The following is a 20,838-nucleotide window of genomic DNA, read 5'->3' on the forward strand; positions in this document are numbered from 1 at the left end:
AAAATTTTGGTTTTTGAATTTCAAAAAATACGCAACTTTAAAATTTCGCAAATTTGTCAGATTTTAATATTTTGAAAATCTGTTTGCACCATTGAAAAGAGGAAGAAAAACACTACCAGAAGCCACAATAAAACAAAAAAAAATTTTGCCGACATATGGTATGGTATCGCTCAGAGCGTCACATATGATGTTGATATTGTGGATGTATTTGTTTGTGTCGAATTTCACATCAACATTAACATTGACATGTCAACATGAAAAATGGATTAGTTTAGTACTCTTAGATAAAGTATTGCACCATCTTTGATATAAGGAATTTCTGTTCAACTATATGATTGTACAGACTTTATGTCTGTACTTCTTTGGAAGTGGACTTTGTGTTGATGCTGTTTTCAGCATGAGCAATAGCCACATCAAAGGAAATAATTTTTGGAAAAAAACTTACAAATTTTCAAACTCAAATTTTATAATTTTACAAAGCAGGAGGTCCACTTAAATTTCGATGTGAATGTCGATCCATCCACATCCGTCACTTTTGGATGCCCCATGTCGATGTGAATTTTGACCCTGTGTCGAGCCAATTGTCGACACAAATGCAGATCAACATCAGTCGACAATTACATCAACAATTACCTAGCTCGACACAGGGTTGAAATTCACATAGACATGTGGCATCCAAAAGTGATGGATGTGGATGGGTCGACATTCACATCGAAATAAGCATGGTCATTGTTGTAAGGGTAATGAAGATGGAATCATGAAATATGTAGATGATATTACAGTTTCTGGTAAAACTTTTGAAGAAATGATCACAAGATTAGAGAAAGTTTTTCAACTTAGTGATCAAGCAGATCACCTAGGCTTTGTAGTATCCGATCAAGGAGTTGGTAAACAAAGCAACAAAATTAGGAAACTTGAAGAATTTGAGAAAAAGCACACCAAAAGAGGCAGATTCTCACTTTCCAAGAAAAATGATATATTGGCTTTGACCAAAAATCTAGATTTATGAATTTGAGTTGCTGAAATTCTGAATTTTTGAGATTTTCAGTTTCAAGGGTGAGGACTGGAAATTTGGAATAGTTTACTGAGTATGTTTTTGAAGATTCTGAACACTTAAGACCGTATTTTTTTTTATTAGAACGAATGCACGTCCCTAGCACTTTCTCTATTAGACCCAAAAATAACCTAAAAATATTGATAAACATGAACCTTGAATCGTCTAATCCGAATCATTTCTCTCTTCCAAAAACAAAAGGATACCACGTTAAATGAAAAGAATAACCATTTGGAAGCTGAATTTTTCATCCATCTCAGAAGATAACAGCTCTAGTCGACTTTAAACGTATAAAATGAACAAATATGAAATACCAAACACCTGAGGCACTGTTCATAACACAAGGTGAATTAGGTCACCAATCCATCTACCATACATAAGATAACCCCGATTACTCGTGAATTATTTCGCGAGCATACAAAGTACATATTTCTCGACGGATTCGAGTACCTTTTGGGACTTGGCATGGCATCGTATGGTATCGCCAAAAGCCTAGTAACCATTTACACATACCATACCATACCTACGTTATACTATAACTAAATTAACTCAACGTTACGAGCAACTTTCGTTTCTCGAATCGCGATTCCAATTCGATAACCTAGCGACAAAATAAAATACTCGTACACGCGTTTTAAAATACGAGTACGAGTCGTCGTATGATAATTCTTATCTCATGTTCCATCATGTGAGAAGTATTCGAGTAGACGTATTGAAACCGAATGAGAAAATATACTAAGTACACGTACATGCGGATCGTCGAGCGACACGGTACAGATGAAATTTGCGACCACATTAAACACTCAGATGAGGAGCAAACACCGGCAACGAATCATCAAACTTTGTTATAAAGTTATTAAACCATGAAACATACCAAATGCGAACTTTCTTAATCAACATTTAGCTTTTTCCAAGATACCAGCACCAGCATTTTAGCCCGTTTTTGCGAAACCAACTTGTGCCTTTCGCTTGTCGGTTCTTAAATTAAATTAATGCACTTTCTGGGTGATTATTTTCTGTACACAAAAGTCAATTACTGTCAAATGTTAGATATTCTGGCCCGTCTACGAGTAGCAGTGTCGTTTGGTACGAGATCGATTATGAAGAATTTTACAAAGAGTTAGACGTGTTGTCTTGTTTTTTATTTAGTGCACGTGCTTGTTAGAAGTTGAGAGTGGAAAAAAATACATATCGATTGAGTTAGTTGAATAAATGAATTAGTTTTTCGTTTTGATGGTAATTGCAGGTATCCATTACATATAGGTACCTATAGATACTTTTTGTACTCGTATTAGGTATTTCGTATTTGTATTGATATCGTGTGTTTTCTTTTTTAAAGGTACTGCGACAAATAACAATGCCATCTGTGCCCACGAGACATCAAACTTTTCAACGACAGTTATCGCATCGATTGGAGTTCGATGGTATTGAATTTAAAGTCTGTAAAGTCAAGCCCAGAAATCAAACATCGATTGGCGAATTCAAGGTGAGTGTGTATTATTGTTATCATGGAATTTACTTTATTATGTAGCAGGGTCGTGTCAAATGGCCAAGATTTTTGTACTTGGGTTCAACGATTTTGAGAAAAAATATTTTGTATGTGAATATAATTATTGGACTCGATGAGAGATGAAAGGCGAAAACCGCACTTCTTAAGGTATATTTTTCGCATTTGAAGGGAATAAAATTAATTTGAAATCATCTCAAAAACATGTGAAACTGATGCGAATGGAATTTTAAATCATTGCCAGAAAATTCATTCAAAAAAAAAAAAAAAAAAAACTCGAATACAAAAAACATTTATCCGAATTCTACACTACAGCTGTGGTAATGTAATTTAAGAAGCTCAAAAAAGTGACCAGATAAGTGACAAAACGTGAGCAAATAAGTAATATTTCAATGCAGGAAAAAAAATGATAAAACAATAAACGTTTTTAATGGATCGTTCTGGATTTTAATCTTAAAAAGTTGTAACTATTTTGCAGCTTTGTGGCAAAACTTTTACAATATTAGCTTAATGGAAGGAATTTTTTGAAGTTTCTGTCGAAAATGCAAGACTTTGGACAATACTTATTTGAAAATTTTTAAAATTCACCCTTCCGCTACTGTTTGAGGTAAAAAGATGAAATTCAGTTCACATCCTATTTTTGACGCTGTAAAGTGTATTGCAGACAGGTTCAATCCGTTTGGAGCCTCCAGCAGCTTCAAAATCTGTCCGAAATAACTTCAGCAAGGACTGTACAGAGAGACTCTCGGCTTTCCCACACCATTTGATGAAATTTTGTGGAAATTTCAATTTTCAAAAATTTACTGGAGGCTCCCAAACGACTTGAAATTCATCTACAGTCGACTTCATATCGTATTGGAATTAGTTTGCAGAATGGATTTCGGCTTTTCATACGTATTTGAAAGTTCAAAAATGTGCTGGAGGCTCCAGTAATTTTCAAAAAGTCGCTGAAGATTCCAAAACGACTTGAAATTTGCTTGGAGTCGACTTCATATCGTATTGAAATTAGTTTACAGAATGAATTTCGACTTTACAACTGAATTAGAACTTTCAAAAATCAGCTGGAGGCTCCAGCAATTTCAAAAAAGGTTGCTGGAAGCTTCAAAACGACTTGAAATCAACTTACAGTCAACTTCATATCGTATTGAAGTTAGTTGGCAGAATGAATTCCGGCTCTTCATATGCATTTGAAAGTTCAAAAATGTGCTGGAGGCTCCAGTAATTTTCAAAAAGTTGCTGGAAGCTCCAAAACGACTTGATATCCACCTGAGGTCAACTTCATATCGTATTGAAATTAGTTTTCAGAATGGATTTCGGCTTTTCATACGCATTTGAAAGTTCAAAAATGTGCTGGAGGCTCCAGTAATTTTCAAAAAGTCACTGGAGATCCCAAAACGACTTGAAATTTGCTTGCAGTCAACTTCATATCCTATTGAAATCAGTTTGCAGAATGAATTTCGACTATACAACTGTATTTGAAATTTCAAAAATCAGCTGGAGGCTCCAGCAATTTCGAAAAAGTTGCTGGAAACGTCAAAACGACTTAATATCCACCTGAAGTCGACTACATATCGTATTGAAATTAGTTTACAGAATGAATTTCGACTTTACAACTGAATTAGAACTTTCAAAAATCAGTTGGAGGCTCCAGTAATATTCCAAAAGTTGCTGTAGGCTCCAAAACGACTTTAAATCCACCGGCAGTTGACTTCATATCGTATTGAAGTTAGTTGGCAGAGTGAATTTTGGCTTTTCATATGCATTTGAAAGTTTAAAAATGTGCTGGAGGCTCCAGTAATTTTAAAAAAGTTGCTGAAAGCTTCAAAATGACTTCATATCCACCTAAAGTCGACTGCATATCGTATTGAAATTAGTTTGCAGAATGAATTCCAGCTTTACAACAGTATTTGAAACATTAAAAATCTGCTGGAGGCTCCAGTAATTTCCTAAAAGTCGCTGGAAGCTCCGAAGCGACTTGAAATCCACCTGCAGTCGACTTATATTGTATTGAAATTGGTTTGCAGAGTGAATTTCGGCTTTTTGACTCCATTTGAAGTATCAAAAATCTTCTGGAGGTTCCAGTAATTTTAAAAAGTTGCTGTAGGCTCCAAAACGACTTTAAATCCACCGGCAGTCGACTGTATATTATATTGAAGTTAGTTGGCGGAATGGATTCCGACTTTGCAAAATAGTAAGAAATTTTGTCGATTTTTAGCAAAAAGCATGACTTTTTGGAAATTAATGGCAAAAAAAGTTTTTTTTCGAAATTTTTAATAAAAAGTCGACCTTTTAAATAACATTTGGGAGAAATCGAAACTTTGGAATATTTTTTGAAAAAAAAAGAGTCATGTCAACATAGTTAGGTAATTATTTGCTAAAAATCCTTTAAAAAAATGTTCAAAAGGACGATTTTGAAAATTTTAGAGAAAAGCTAGACTTTTCGACAATGAGCAAAAAATGGTGGCTTTTTGAAATTTTTGTTCAAAAGGCAAGACTTTGGACGACTTAATCAGGATTTTGGGCAACTTTTGAGAAAAACGTTGGACTTTGTGAAATTTTGTTTAAAAAAAAATTGATAGAAACTTGTTAAATTTTGTAAAAGAGAGAAATATCAAAAATTTCTGGTAAAACGAAAAACTTTGATAATTTTATCAAGATGGGGGCCATTTTGGGAATTCTTGAAAAAATGTGAGTCTTTTTAGCATATGTGCTGAAAACCCGAAACATTTTGTTTGAAAGTCAAAATTTTTGTTAAAAAGTCGAAATTTTGGACAACTTCTCAAAAAAGTGAAGCTTTGTAACTTTTTGTAAAAAAACGACAATTCTAAGCCATTTTTCAAAAAATGTAAAAACTTACTCAACTTTTAAAAAAGCAAAAATTTTTGGCAGTTTTTGTTTTAAAAAAAAAAGCAAAATTCAAAGTTCTAGCAAAAAGCCAAACTTTTTTCCAAATATGATTAAAAAAGACACATTTTTTGCCTTTTTTGTCAAAAAAGCGAAATTTAGTCCAATTTTTGGAAAAAGCGCACGACATGGACAATTTTTTTTCAAGTTGGACTTTTTGACAACAATTTCCAAAACAACCGATACTTTTTTACAATTATATTTGTTTTGAAAAAAGTGAACAGAATCTAGTTTTAAAAGCACTTTCGCATTTCACGAAATGTTGGTATCCCCTTCAGCTGCTCGATTCACTTCTAAGATGAATCAAAGTTGAAAACTGTGCAACTTCCAAGGTAAACTGAATTATCTATCTGCATCTTTAAAATATGTACCAAGATAAATATTCGAATTACCGCGTATAAGTAATTAAAATCTGAGCTTATTTCTACGGTAGCACGGTGTTACTTATTTCTCAACCACGACGACGTATTTCTTAAACCCATCCCATCGATTAACTTTCCATAAAATGAAGTCGACTCGACTTTCGAGCACGTCACTTTTATACATGTATACCTCAAGAAAGCACGTTTAATGACGCATCACCAATTAAACTCGTAATTAATTAAACACGTATGCATATTATGCTTACTTAGGTATTTTACCATACGCGAGAGTAAAACCCTTCAGCAGATAGGTCGACGAGAGAACACGTTTCACGTTCCAAGTTGATTTTATCCGCAATTGACACATCATTAATTATTGATACTCGAGTTGAAAATTCGAGGTTTTTTTCAGCTTTCATCGTCGCGTCGTCGGGTAGAACTTCAAACCGACTGTTGCTTCATAACCGAATAGAAATTCGTTGAAAATATACGTAAGCTTTTCTTCACATCACTCTGCGTACAACCTAACCTCAAGTCTGTTGAGAAATGAATTTCAGACATCGCGACGAGTTTCATCACCGAGCCCAGAGTCCCAAACAATGCAGCCAATTATGCGATAACACCGCTTAAGGAAAAATAATCTCAAACTTTGATATTAATTATTCGCCGCAAGTTCAAGTTTTCCAGCGTCGTCACTCGGTGCGCTTCGTGGTAAAAAGAAGAAAAAAACAGCAAAACTGACGGCAATATCCGACCTAACGTAGCCCTACAACGATAAATCAACTTTTCCTCGACAGTTATCATTTAACGCAATTTCAAATACTCGACTCAGCCCTGGTCGTATAAATTCCCGTAGCGGGCGTTTTCCACTTTCCTCTACGTACGAGTACGAAAACCAAACACACATTTACCGAAATTTCATTTTCACCATGTCGAGATTTAATAAAAATCTCGCAATTGTTGCTGAATGAATTTTTTCTCTTCGGATGAGGCTTGGAAGAATTTTCCGTCGTGGAATTCTGAGAAACTATTGCAAGGAAAACTATCTAGGTACATATTTTCAAAGGTAAAAAACTGGCGAGTAGAGAAATGTTGAATTCGAATTTTGAAATTTAGTAGGTAATCTGAAGGTCAATGTAGAAATTTTGAGACAAAATACTAGGAATAATTGCAACCCCCTCCCCACCGCCGATCTTCTGGAACAACTTTTTTCTTGAAGGGAACATCTTGAGGAACATTTTAAAGCAAATTTGTAAAAAAAAAAGATGGCCTTAGTAACAAAATGGCGGCCATTATGATTGACTAGTCAGTCGAAATAGCAGATTTCGCGTTCGAACATAGGACTCGCATGAAATGGTTTGAGCTGGACAAACCTAGATCGAAAGAGCAGGCAAAAATTCATCACAAGTCACAATTTCAAGCGCTAAAGTGCATTTTTCTATTTTTGATGAACAGTTGATTCAAATTTAGGCCAAAAATGGGAAAAAATCAAAATGTTTCCCAAATTGAACAGAAGAGTTGAAATGTGGGATGTACTGTAAGTACATATTTCCGATCAGCCAAATCGATCGAAAACAGTTTCGAACTGTTTTGAGCAGTTCTGGAGCCTCCAGCAGATTTTATTCATTCCGCAAATTAAACTTTCAATACGATAATGAAGTTGACTGCGAGCAAATTTCAAGTCGTTTTGTGTCTGCAGCGACTTTTTGAAAATTACCGGAGCCTCCAGTAGATTTTTGAAACTTTAAACGCAATGGGAAAACCAAAATTTATTCTGAAAGCCAATTTCAATACGATATATCGATATAAAGTTGACTGCAAGCGAATTTCAAGTCGTTTTTGGGTCTCCAGCAACTTTTTGAAAATTACTGGAGCCTCCAGCAGATTTTTGAAATTTCAAATACAGTTGTAAAGCCGAAATTCATTCTACAAACTGATTTAAATGTGATATGAAGTCGACTTCAGGTAGATTTCAAGTAGTTTTGAAGCCTCCAGCAACTTTTTGAAAATTATTGGAGCCTCCAGCACATTTTTGAAATTTCAAACACGGTTGTAAAGTCAAAATTCATTCTGCAAACTAACTTCAATACGATACGAAGTCGACTGTTAGTGAATTTCAAGTCGTTTCGGAGCTTCCAGTGACTTTTTTGAAATTGCTGGAGCCTCCAGCAGATCTTTGAAATTTCAAATACCGTTGTAAAGCTGAAATTCATTCTGAAAACTAATTTCAATACGATATGAGGTCGACTCCTGGTGGATTTCAAATCGTGTTGGAGCCTCCAGTGGGGTTTTGAAAATTACTGGAGCCTCCAGCAGATTTTTAAAATTTAAAATACAGTTGTAAAGTCAAAATTCATTCTGCAAACTAATTTCAATACGATGTGAAATCGACTTCAGGTAAATTTCAAGTTGTTTTGGAGCTTCCAGAAACTTTTTGAAAATTACTGAAGCCTCCAGCAAATTTTTGAAATTTCAAATACAGTTGTAAAGCCGAAATTCACTCTGCAAACTAATTTCAATACGATATTAAGTCGACTGCAGGGTGATCTCAAGTCCTTTCGAAGCTTGCAGAAACTTTTTTGAAATTGCTGGAGCCTCCAGCAGATTTTTGAAATTTAAAATACTGTTCTAAAGCCGAAATTCATTCTGCGAACTTACTTCAATGCGATATGAAGTCGACTGCTGATGGATTTCAAGTCGTTTTGGAGCTTCCAACAAATTTTTGGAAATTGCTGGAGCCCCATATGCTCATTTTTGAATCTTTTAAAATGCAGTCGGATTCGTTCTGAAAACTGATTTAAATGTGATTTGAAGTCGACTTCAGGTAGATTTCAAGTCGTTTTGAAGCCTCCAGCAACTTTTTGAAAATTGCTGGAGCCTCCAGTAAATTTTTGAAACTTGAAATTTCTACATAATGTCATCAAATGGAGTAGGAAAGCTGAAATTCACTTTTCAAAGTACGTGCTAAAGTTAATTCAGATATGTAGATTTTTGTGGCATTTTTTTTCAAAAACTGAAGTTTCCAAATAGCCGATGGTGGCTCCAAAACAAATTGAATCTGTCTGTAATCAAGTTCTGAATGTCGAAAACAGTATTTAAACTGAATTTTATCTTTTTACCTAATACAGAGGCGGAATAGTGAATTTTTAAATTTTTTTTCAAATGTACCTAAGTATGAAATCGATGGACAAATCGGCCATGAAGGTCATCAAGGAGCACCGATCTCGAGCATGCGTGCTTAAGATTATCCGAACAGGTCTCATGGCGCTTTTTTGAAAACTGGAATTTTCAAAAAGTAGCTAAAAGCTTCAAAACGACTTGAACCCACCTACTGTCGACTTCATATCGTATTAAATAAAAATGTGGAGAGTAAATTTCGGCTTTCCAACTGCACTTGATGAAATTTTGAGGAAATTCTAAGTTAAAAAAATCTGCTGGAAGCTCCAGAAAAGCTCAACACGGTTTGAAACTGTTTCAAATCGGTTGGGCAGGTCGAAAATAGGGTACAATTTCAAATTTCAGCTTTCTTCACTAATTTGGAAAAATTTTGATTTTTTTTCTCATTTTTAGCTTAAATTTGAATTTCAAAAATTCACCGAAAATCGAAAAATACACTTCAGCGCTTAAAATTTCAGTTGGTGATGAATTTTTGTCCCGTTCAAAAAATTTCGTGCGAGTCCTTTTGTTTCTCAAGCAATAATAAATTGAGAAAAAATTGAAGATTTCAGAATTTTGAATTTTTCCTGTCGAATTTTCAATTGAATAATGAAAAAATTTAGAAAAACACTGAGTCCGGCCCTCCCCTCTCCACCCTTTCATGCAAAAATTGAGCTTTTGTAAAAAAGACTCTTTCTTGGCTCGAGAATGATTTTCAAAAATTATCCAAAATTCCAGAAATAGACGTCAACTCCTAAAATTTGGGCTGGTGGGGTATTTTTGCATTTTTCGATCCAACTTTATTTGGATCCCAAATTCCGCCTTCGATTCGATTTCATTTCTAATAAATTACGACAAATGACGTAGGTAACGCAAATAAACACGCTTCAAAACTATACCTACTCATCGTATTAAATTTTATGCTCCTTGATTTACGAACCTATGTCAACATATTTATACATATGCGTTAAAAGGCCAAAAGGAAATTCCGCGTGGGAAGTAAGGAAGTTTGGAAAATACGCGGGTTTCTTCATCTCTTGAATTCGCTTTTCTTGTATTTTGATGGATATTTTTATACTAAAGAGTATAAATATCTAGCACATTTATTATACTCTTTCAGGCATTTTTGTTTTCGTCGTGTTTCTCGAGTTATTTTTGAACATCTCGAAAATAACTTTCGATATAATAAAGAGCAGTAATCGTGGGTGGAAAATAATTTAACGATGTACGACGACGACATCGACGCGACGCGACGTACCCACCTGTAAAAGCGAAACCTACAAGTGCCTTTAATTTCATCGCAATTTTTTCTTCTTTTAAATTTTTTTCATCTCCGCTTTGATGATGAAAAAAAATACGCTAAATAATCCTTTTTAATTGTTCGCCGCGGATAATGATGAAATGAGAATCCGCCAGAGAAAAGAGGTAGAAGACGGGAAGAAGGCGTAATTAGCCGTTTAAAAATTAACGACGAATGTAAACGAATTTGTTGGCGATTTGAGATACTTAAAAATGGCCGCCTCGTTGGCGGTAGATATTTCAGGTTACTCGTATTTGGCGATAATGCGATTAAGCTCGCTAGAAAAGATCATTCTACAGGTTTTTACACGGACTATTAAACGCATTAAAAAATCCGTACCGTATACCAGAAGAGGGCTTACTTAGAATGAATATTTATTTACCAATTAGTTAATTAAAATTATAATCCGGTAGTGAAATATGATAGTTTTAGCAGATATACCAAGGTTGGCTCGCTTTTGCGCCTTTTTCAACGGGATTTTTAGGTGTTTGATAATACCTACCTACCTATACTCTCTATACTTGTATACGTGGGGAAATAGGCTTCATCTTGACATGGCGTCGTGTCGGTTGTCAAGTTTTTAAACTTTTAAGCGAACCTTTTTACGTTACGGAGCAGCTAAAGGTGTTGCAGAGTTGTCAGTCGACGTCGTAGGGGTATTTGAGCTTCTTCGTTCTGTTATCTATACATATATAGCTTTTCTCGAGGCTATGTAAAGTAAACTTATGGTGTACTCGTATAAATTTCATCTAAAGGATTATTGCCCTGGTGTGGCGATTACGAGTGTTTCGATGCTGTGTTTTTTTTTTTTTTTTTTTTTTTTTTTTAGTTGTCAAATCAGAAAGCTTCTTGTATTTTGAGTCGACCATATCTCAAGTACCTATTTTTCATGCGGATGAATTTCGATGAGAGGTGACATGAATGGTGAAAACCGCAGTTCTCAAAGTGCATTTGCAGAGGAGATAGGGGTGCTCAAAGTTTTAAGGAAAATTGGGATATCGATTTTCTCTCGAAGTTTCCAAAAAAGTACCAATCATAATTGTCCGTTTGGGGAATTGAAAAAAATATCATTTAATACATAGAACAGTTCACAAAATATTTGACCAGATATGTAGGCGGGTTCTGCGCCAGGAATGAGAAATTTTGGCCTCCATCACCTCAGAATGGACAAAAAAGTGATAGGACTGTTCGTTTTTATTCCCCACATGTTTGAAAAGACATAAAAATCAAGTCGAAATTAGGGTTAGAATTTTTTGGAACCTTCGCTCCCTTCCTCATACCTCCACACATCATAATTGTTCGTTTAGAATCTGAAAAAAAATATTATTTGATAAACCACCTTGCGAGAATTGAAACAGTTGCGATGGGAATTTGACTAAAATGGTAAGCGGGTTCTGCGCCAGGAATGAGAACATTTCACCTCCATCACCTCAGAACGAACAAGAAAGAAAAGGTCCACTCGTTCTTCTTTCTCTTCTGTTTGAAAAATTATTCTTCCAGTAAGAACCATGTGTTTGGAAATCCTTTTCTCCTTTCTGTGGGTGATTCGAAGCGGGAAGGGGGATTTTTAAGTTCATAATCTACACCCGAATTAATTCCACTTTGAATTAAAATCTGGACTACTTTGTTTCAGAAGATTCAGATTGTAAGCATGAGTTGAAAATCAAACTAAACAATTTCTATCAGGATTTTTGAAACTTTTAATTTAAAAAAATGTTGATCGAAATTGATGGTTGGTCCATGGTCCACGGTTTTTTTATAGAGTGAGAGGGGGGAGGGTTATGGCCTATTTCCCAAGTATCAGAAACCCTATCTTAATTACTAGGGACATAAAAGAATGTCTTGTTTTGTCTTGTCCAAGTGATTCAGTCGTTCTCGAAAGATTCTTCGATTCTGAGCAAATCATTCGCGAACGAATTGAGTCCAGCCTTACGTGATAGGGTTCAAACAGTCAAGTTTAGTCATTGATATCACCCGTACCATAATTTGATTTTTTTTAGTGATTCATTTGTTCGCGAACGATTTTCTTGGTCTGAGCAATTCGTTCGCGAATGAATCATATTCGTAATTTTTATTTACAGATGAAAGAATGTTTCGTTTCGCCTTGTCTTTATCATATTTTCCAAGTGATTCAATTGTTCTCGAATGATTCTTTGATTCTGAGCGAATCATTCGAGAACGAATTGAGTGGATTTTTTCATGATAGGTTTCGAAATGTGAAGTTCGTTAGGTGCCTCTACCTATATCGTCCACACCTGATTTAATTTTTTAGTCATTTATTCGTTCGCGAATGATTTTTCCTCTGCGAGCAAATCGTTCGCGAACGAATCACCCATCATTTTTTTTGCCCCAAAGAACGATGTTTTGTTCTGTCGTTTCATCATATGTATTTTCAAGGTGAATTCTTCGTTCTCGAACGATTCGCAACCGAATTGAATAATTTTTGGTGAATCATTTGCGATCAAGTTAAATAATATTTATCGATTTAACTGACTTTTAATGAATCATTCACGAACGATTTTGAATAATTTATTCGCGAACGAATCGCTTTGTATAAGTGACTCGTTCGCGAACGAATCGCTTCGTATAAGTGACTCGTTCGCGAACGAATCGATTCATTCAACTGATTTTTAGTGAATCATTCGCGAACGAATTGATTCGTTTACGTGACTCGTTTCTGAACGAATCATCTAAATTCAATAATTTTTGGTGCGTCATTCGCGAACAAATTGAATAATGTTCAGTAAATCATTCGCGAACGAATTGATTCGTATAAGTGGCTCGTTCGCGAACGAATTGATTCGTATAAGTGACTCGTTTGCGAACGAATCGATTCATTCAACTGATTTTTAATTTCAGTGAATCACTCACTCACAAATTGCATAATGTCAAGTGAATCATTCGCGAACGAGTTGATTCATTAAATGACTCGTTCGTCAACGAATCGTCTGATTTCAGTAATTTTTGGTGGATCGTTCGCGAACGAATTGAATAATTTTCAGTGAATCATTCGCGAACGAATCGACTCATTTGATCAATTTTTAGTGAATCATTTGCGAAAGAATTGATTCGTTCAAGTGACTCGTTTTTAAACGAATCATCTAAGTTCAATAATTTTTGATGAGACATTCGCGAACGAATTGATTTGTATAAGTGACTCATTCGCGAACGAATCGATCATTCAACTGATTTTTAATTTTAGTGAATCACTCACTCACAAATTCCATAATGTTAAGTGTATCATTCGCGAACGAATTGATTCATTAAGTGACTCGTTTGTGAACGAATCGTCTTATTTCAATAATCTTTGGTGGATCATTCCCAAACGAATTGAATAATTTTCAGTGAATCATTCGCGAACGAATCGATTCATTTAACTGATTCTTAGTGAATAATTCGCGAACGAATTGAATAATTGTCAGTGAATCAATCGCGAACGAATTGATTCGTACAAGTGAATCGTCCTCGAACGAATCGTCTAATTTGAATAATTTTTGGCGAGTCATTCACGAACGAATTTGAATAATTTTTGTTGAATCATTCGCGAACGAATTGATTTCTAAAAGTAGCTCGTTCGCAAACGAATCGACTAATTTAAGTACTTTTTGGTTGATCATTCACTAATAAATTGAATTATATTTGGTGAATCATTCGCGAACGAATTGATTTGTATAAAAAAACTCGTTCGTGAACGAATCGAATAATTGAACTGATTTCTAGTGAATCATTCACGAACGAATTGAACAATTTGTAGTGACTCGTTCGCGAACGAATCCACTAATTTGATCAATTTTTAGTGGATTATTCGCGAACGAATAGATCTCGAAAATGAGAAGCAACTCGACTATAGATGATGCTCGAAGACAGCAACCGTATCTAAGAGAGAAAAAAAAACCCATAGCACATTATTACATTCTGGAAACGTTTTTGACTTAATTCAAATTGATAAATCGAATATTTGTCGAGGAAAAAAATCGAAATGCATTTGAATTCGTAATACCTTTGCGATGTATGCTTTTCTTGGCGGAGCTATAAGTAAGACGAGGACGACACAAGGTCTTTTTTATTCTATATACCTTTCAACGTAGCCTTTGAGGATGTACCCGAACGACGCGACGTCGTCGTTGTAGTGTATTTTCGTTATCGAGTATACACGAGAAGAAATGATAGATGTTTGAATTACATTATTATCTATTCGAATGACGATACGGTATCAGCTGTCGGGTAAAATTACGACAATTTATCCAGACACCTATATACACGAATTGGTAATCTAGCGATTTGAAAATGTATGCCAATGAGTATCGGAATAATTTATACTCAGTTAGTCTTAACTAGGCTGTATTGCGAGATTTGTTACGCGAATATAATACTTGCACTGGTGTGTTTTGATATTCATGAATAAAAAGCATCAACGCAACGCGTGAACCCAGCTTATGTATATTTTTATCGCTACGAGTGTACGTTGGTGGTGCATTTTCATATGTATGAGGTGTGCGATGAGGCTTTGTTGAATTGCCAAAAAGCAAGGTACAGTACGCGATACAAGTGAACAATACGAAGAGATGAAGCGAGGGATACTCGTAGATATTCGTGGTGTTGGGTAATTTAAGCGTGTATATGTGTGGGAAATTTACAACCGTTGTACTTGTTGCTGCTGCGCCATGAACAGTATATAAAGGGTATTTGTGTGCATGGCGAGGTTGGCGATTATACGAGTACGAGTACGAGTACATGAAACGAACTAGAAACTCTCAAGTATAGTTTCTTCTAGTATACACCCCCTCCCCGTACTCCGTTTTCTTCCAAATTTAGTGTGAACTCGGCTCACTCGTCATAAATTAGGCGTTAATAAAATTCCACTGTTGACGCGGTACACTGGTCGATACCCATTAATATTAATTTCCGCGCCTTTCTCGTACCTATTCCAATCGGCGAAAATACTCGTGTATTATACTCTTATTGTAGATTTTGGCGCGAGTCGAGGCATAGAATACCAGGTAATACCGCAGAAAAAAACATGCGACTGTGGACGCGAACGTCTCTATAGAGCCGGCTTTCTCCCTGTGAGATGATAATTTCGGTGTTTTGTGGAAAGTGTGGTTCGATAAATTTGTTTTCCAGGTTACCATTGGATGTTTTAGGAGATATAGGTTCTTTCGATATATTTGAATATGAAAGTTGCTCAGGAAAAAATTCAGCTCTATAGAGATACCTCTTGGAGGGATGATATTGGTTCTCGAAGGTAATTTTCAAATAAATCGTTGTGTTTTTGCTTTAGACGCTACTCAACGTTTTATTGGGGAAAATGACCTAGTTCCGTGGGTATAATATTTAGACGATTCGTTCGTGAACGAGTCACTTACACGAATCAATGCGTTCACGAATGATTCACTAAAAATTATTCAAATCAGTCGATTCGCTCGCGAATGATTCACTAAAAATAATTCAAGTCGTTCTTGAATGACTCAGCAAACATGAATCAAATTATACGATTCGTTCGCGAACGAGTGACTTGAACAAATCAATTCGCTCGCGAAAGTCCCGAATGATTCACTAAAACTTGTTTAATTCGTTCGAGAATAAATAACTATTCAAACCGTTCGTTAATGATTCACTAAATAATTCAATTCGTTCCTCAATGACTCAGCAAAAATGAATCAAATTAGACGATTCGTTCGCGAACGAGTCACTTAAACGCATCAATTCATTCGCGAATGATTCACTAGAAATTATTTAATTCGTTCGCGAATGAATTATTAATCAAACCGTTCGTTAATGATTCACTAAAAATCAGTTGAATGAATCGATTCGTTCGCGAACGAGTCACTTATACAAATCAATTCGTTCGCGAATGATTCACTGAAAATTATTCAATTCGTTCGCGAATGACCCACCGAAAATTATTCAAATCAGTCGATTCGTTCGCGAACGAGTCACACATACGAATCAATTCGTTCATGAATGATTCACTAAAAACTATTCAATTCGTTCGCGAATAAAATACGAAAAATCTAATGAAATTAGACGATTCGTTCGCGAACGAGTCACTTAAACGAATCAATTCGTTCGCAAATGATTCACTAACAATTTTTCAATAATTATTCAATTCTTTCGCGAATAGCCCACCAAAAATCTAATGTAGATACTTAATTAATTCACGAACGAATCGATTCATTGAACTGACTTCTACTGAATAATTAACGAACGGTTTGAATAATTTATTCGAGAACGAATTGAATAATTTTTAGTGAATCATTCGTGAACTAATTGATTCGTTCAAGTGACTCATTCGCGAACGAACCGTCCAATTTCATTACATTTTTGGTGGGTCATTCGCGAACGAGACACTTACACGAATCAATTCGTTCACGAATGATTCACTAAAAACTATTCAATTCGTTCGGGAATGACCCACCAAAAATTATTCAAATCAGTCGATTCGTTCGCGAATGAATCACTGAAAATTATTCAATTCGTTCGCGAATGACCCACCACAGATCGAATGAAACTTGACGATTCTTTCGCAAACGAGTAACTTATACGAATCAGTTCGTTCGCGAATACATTATTCGAACCCTGTGTTGATGATTCACTAAAAGTCAGTTAAATGAATCGATTCGTTCGTGAACGAGTCACTTATACGAATCAATTATTTCGCTAATGATTCACTAACAATTATTTAATTCGTTCGCGAATGACCCACCAAAAATCTAATGTAATTAGTTCAAGAACGAATCGATTCATTTAACTGACTTCTACTGAATAATTAACGAACGGTTTGAATAATTTATTCGCGAACGAATTGATTAATTTTTAGTGAATCATTCGTGAACGAATTGATGTGTTCAAGTGACTCGTTCGCGAACGAACGGTCTAATTTCATTAGATTTTTGGTGGGTCATTCGCGATCGAGTCACTTACACGAATCAATTCGTTCACGAATGATTCACTAAAAACCATTCAATTCGTTCGCGAATGACCCACCAAAAATTATTCAAATCAGTCGATTCGTTCGCGAACAAGTCACTTATAAAAATCAATTCGTTCGCGAATGACCCAACCACAGATCGTATGAAATTTGATGATTCGTTCGCGAACGAATCACTTACACGAATCAATTCGTTCACGAATGATTCACTAAAAACTGTTCAATTCGTTCGCGAATGACCCGCCCAAAATTATTCAAATCAGTCGATTCGTTCACGAACGAGTCACTCATACAAATCAATTCGTTGGCGAATGATTCACTGAAAATTATTCAATTCGTTCGTGAATGACCCACCACAGATCGAATGAAATTAGACGATTCGTTCGCGAACGAGTCACTTACACGAATCAATTCGTTAACGAATGATTCACTAAAAACTATTCAATTCGTTCGCGAATGACCCACCAAAAATTATTCAAATCAGTCGATTCGTTCGCGAATGATTCACTGAAAATTATTCAATTTGTTCGCGAATGACCCACCACAGATCGAATGAAATTAGACGATTCGTTCGCGAACGAGTCACTTAAACGAATCAATTTGTTCGCGAATAAATTATTCGAACCGTCTGTTGATGATCCACTAAAAGTCAGTTAAATGAATCGATTCGCTCATGAACGAGTCACTTATACGAATCAATTCTTTCGCAAATGATTCACTAACAGTTATTCAATTAGTTCACGAACGAATCGATTCATTTAACTGACTTCTACTGAATAGTTAACGAACGGTTTGAATAATTTATTCGCGAACGAATTGAATAGTTTTTAGTGAATCATTCGTGAACGAATTGATTCATGTATGTGTCTCGTTCGCGAATGACCCACCAAAAATCTAATGAAATTAGAGGGTTCGTTCGCGTACGAATCACTTGAACAAATCAATTCGTTCACGAATGATTCACTAGAAACAAATTCAATTCGTTCGCGAATGACCCGCCAAAAAATCGAATGAAATTTGACGATTCGTTCGTGATCGAGTCACTTGAACGAATCAATGCGTTCGCGAATGATTCACTAAAAATTATTCAATTCGTTCGTGAATAAAATTATTCAAACCGTTCGTTAATGATTCAGTGGAAGTCATTTAAATGAATCGATTCGCTCATGAACGAGTCACTAATACGAATCAATTCATTCGCGAATGATTAACCAAAAATCACCCAATTCGTTCGCGAATGATTCACCAAAAATTATTCAACTCAGTCGCGAATGATTCGTTTAAAAACGTCGAATCATTCTAGAACGAGGAAATCACCTGGAAAATGTGACGAAAAGACAGAATAAAACATTTTTCCGTGGGTGAAAAAAAATAATGAACGTTTCGTTCGCGAACGATTTGCTCATAGAGGAAAAATCATTCGCGAACAAATAAATCACTAAAAAAAATCAAATTAGGTGTGGATGATATAGGTAACAAACTTGACATTTTGAACCCTATCGTGAAAAAATCGACTCAATTCGGTCGCGAATGATTCGTTCAAAAACGTCGAATCATTCGAGAACGACTGAATCACTTGGAAAAGATTATAAAGACAAAGTAAAACGAAACATTCTTTCTCATCTGTAAATAAAAATTCCGAATATGATTCATTCGCGAACGAATCGCTCAGACGAAGAAAATCGTTCGCGAACAAATGAATCACTAGGGAAAAAAGTCGAATTAGGGTATGGGTGACATCAGACATGACGAAACTTCACTATCGAACCGTATCACGTGAGACTGGACTCAATTCGTTCGCGAATGATTTGTTCAGAATCGAAGAATCATTCGAGAACGACTGAATCACTTGGACAAGACAATGCAGTGGTACCAATTTTCGGTCATTATTGCCAATTTCAAAAAACCAAAAAAATGTGCCGAGTTATTGGCTATTTTTTTCGATTTGTACGATGACGACCCACCTCTTTGAGGACCAATATCATCCTCCAGAGGCACTTCTGGAGCTAAAAAAATTTCTGATCAACTTTCAACTCAGAATGGAGATCTTTAAATCAAGGAGAACAGGATTTCCAAACTCAAGATTCCTGCTGTAAGAATAATTTTGTCAAGCAGAAGTGAACGAAGAGCGATTAGATTTTCCCTTTCCTGTATGTTTTGAGTCCATTTTTTGGTTCATCAATCTGAAAGCACGAGGCACTCCTCTTTTCTTACTGAGACCAATTCAAAAGATACATTATGAAACACGCAGCTTACCCTTCGAAGATACGGAAGAAAAATAGCGCAGTTTAAACCCACTTACTCATCCCATCATATCACCTATTTTCTCGTCATTCACGTCTGCCACGATCGTTACGTACATAAAGAAAAAAAAACGACAACAACGACAACGACGAATCTAGGATAAATGATGTTAACATTTCAGATAAGAATATACATTCACACACGTCCATAGCGAGTTACACGTGATAGGCGTTGAGAATGGGACGAATTGGCGTCTCTCTATACCTATTTGAAGGTCGCAGGGCCGTGACTGGTATTTTTCGAAAAAGAACAGAGAGAAAAAAACTCGAACGTTCGTTCATTCGAGACGTTTGAGAGACTCGTGTTTGGACGTTAGAATTTGCCAGAGTGAGTAAGAGAGAGCGAGAACGAGAAAGAGAAAAATAGAAAACGATAGACGCCCACGAACTAAAAGGCCAGTGTATCTTGGAAGAATAGTAAATCGCCTGCTCCAATTTCAAACAGCAACATAGAGTACACAGATCGACATTACGTATTCGTATCGTTTTTATAGGCTACTAGGTCGGCTCGGCAGCCTTATTTCGCATCTTGGAGTCATTTATAATGTCGCTGGAGCGCATTTCTTGCGTCTAATTTGCCGAAATAATTATAAATACCGGATTCCTACACCGAATAGGATGTCTTCGAGAGTAAGACGCGAATACGGTTACCTTTACCTAGATCCTTGAAAAAAAGGAGTAAAAAATCCACGCAGCAGTAAAGCGAGAGACGTAGTATAGAGTCGTAGGTAGTTAATATAATTCTCGAAAATTCGACGTTAATCCTCGCGACTTTTGTTAATTTCTAGCAACGACCTTTTCTTTCTTTCTTTCTCGATTCTCTTTATATTATACGTTTAAAGGTTTAAGCTGGCGCAAAACGCCACTATGGCATGTACAGTTTTATGGCAATAAATAAAGCTTAGCTAGTTACAACCTCAGGTGTTTAATTTCCGGTGTGTTTTTGAAAATAAGATAATCCTATAGGCATTAAGGGCAGATTTAATTTGACTTGTACGAAGAAAATTAGTTTTATACGAAAGCTCGTGCTTATGGCGGATGGCCACCGCGACAACGATATCGAATTCGAGACTATGTCTGCTTCTTTTTTTCTTTTTTTACGACCACGATTCGTTTTCCCAATATACAGGCGCCTGCCTATTCTCTCCGAGAGATTTATATTTCACTATTTTTTTTTACGTAATATAAAAACTACGCAGACTGGAAGCGTGAACCTGCTGGATATGGAATGTCATAGGCAACGTTTTTTTTCTTCCATCGACTATACGAAGGGATGAAGTTGGATAGTATTTCTTTGATATCGTTTTACCATAAAAAGCTC

At 35.8% G+C, this 20,838-nt stretch overlaps 1 protein-coding gene across 1 annotated transcript in view; it reads left to right on the forward strand.

Annotated features, from left to right (window-relative positions):
• LOC135848980 (synaptotagmin-10-like) overlaps nucleotides 1–20,838 on the forward strand; it is a 286,616-nt gene that overhangs the window by 66,019 nt on the left and 199,759 nt on the right. Inside the window, exon 4 of the mRNA XM_065369095.1 lies at nucleotides 2,394–2,540. Within this exon, the coding sequence (XP_065225167.1) occupies nucleotides 2,394–2,540 (147 nt within the window). The remainder of the gene's footprint in view (nucleotides 1–2,393; nucleotides 2,541–20,838) is intronic.

The sequence above is a fragment of the Planococcus citri genome, chromosome 5, assembly GCF_950023065.1.
Source record: "Planococcus citri chromosome 5, ihPlaCitr1.1, whole genome shotgun sequence".
Taxonomy (NCBI): Eukaryota; Metazoa; Arthropoda; class Insecta; order Hemiptera; family Pseudococcidae; genus Planococcus; species Planococcus citri.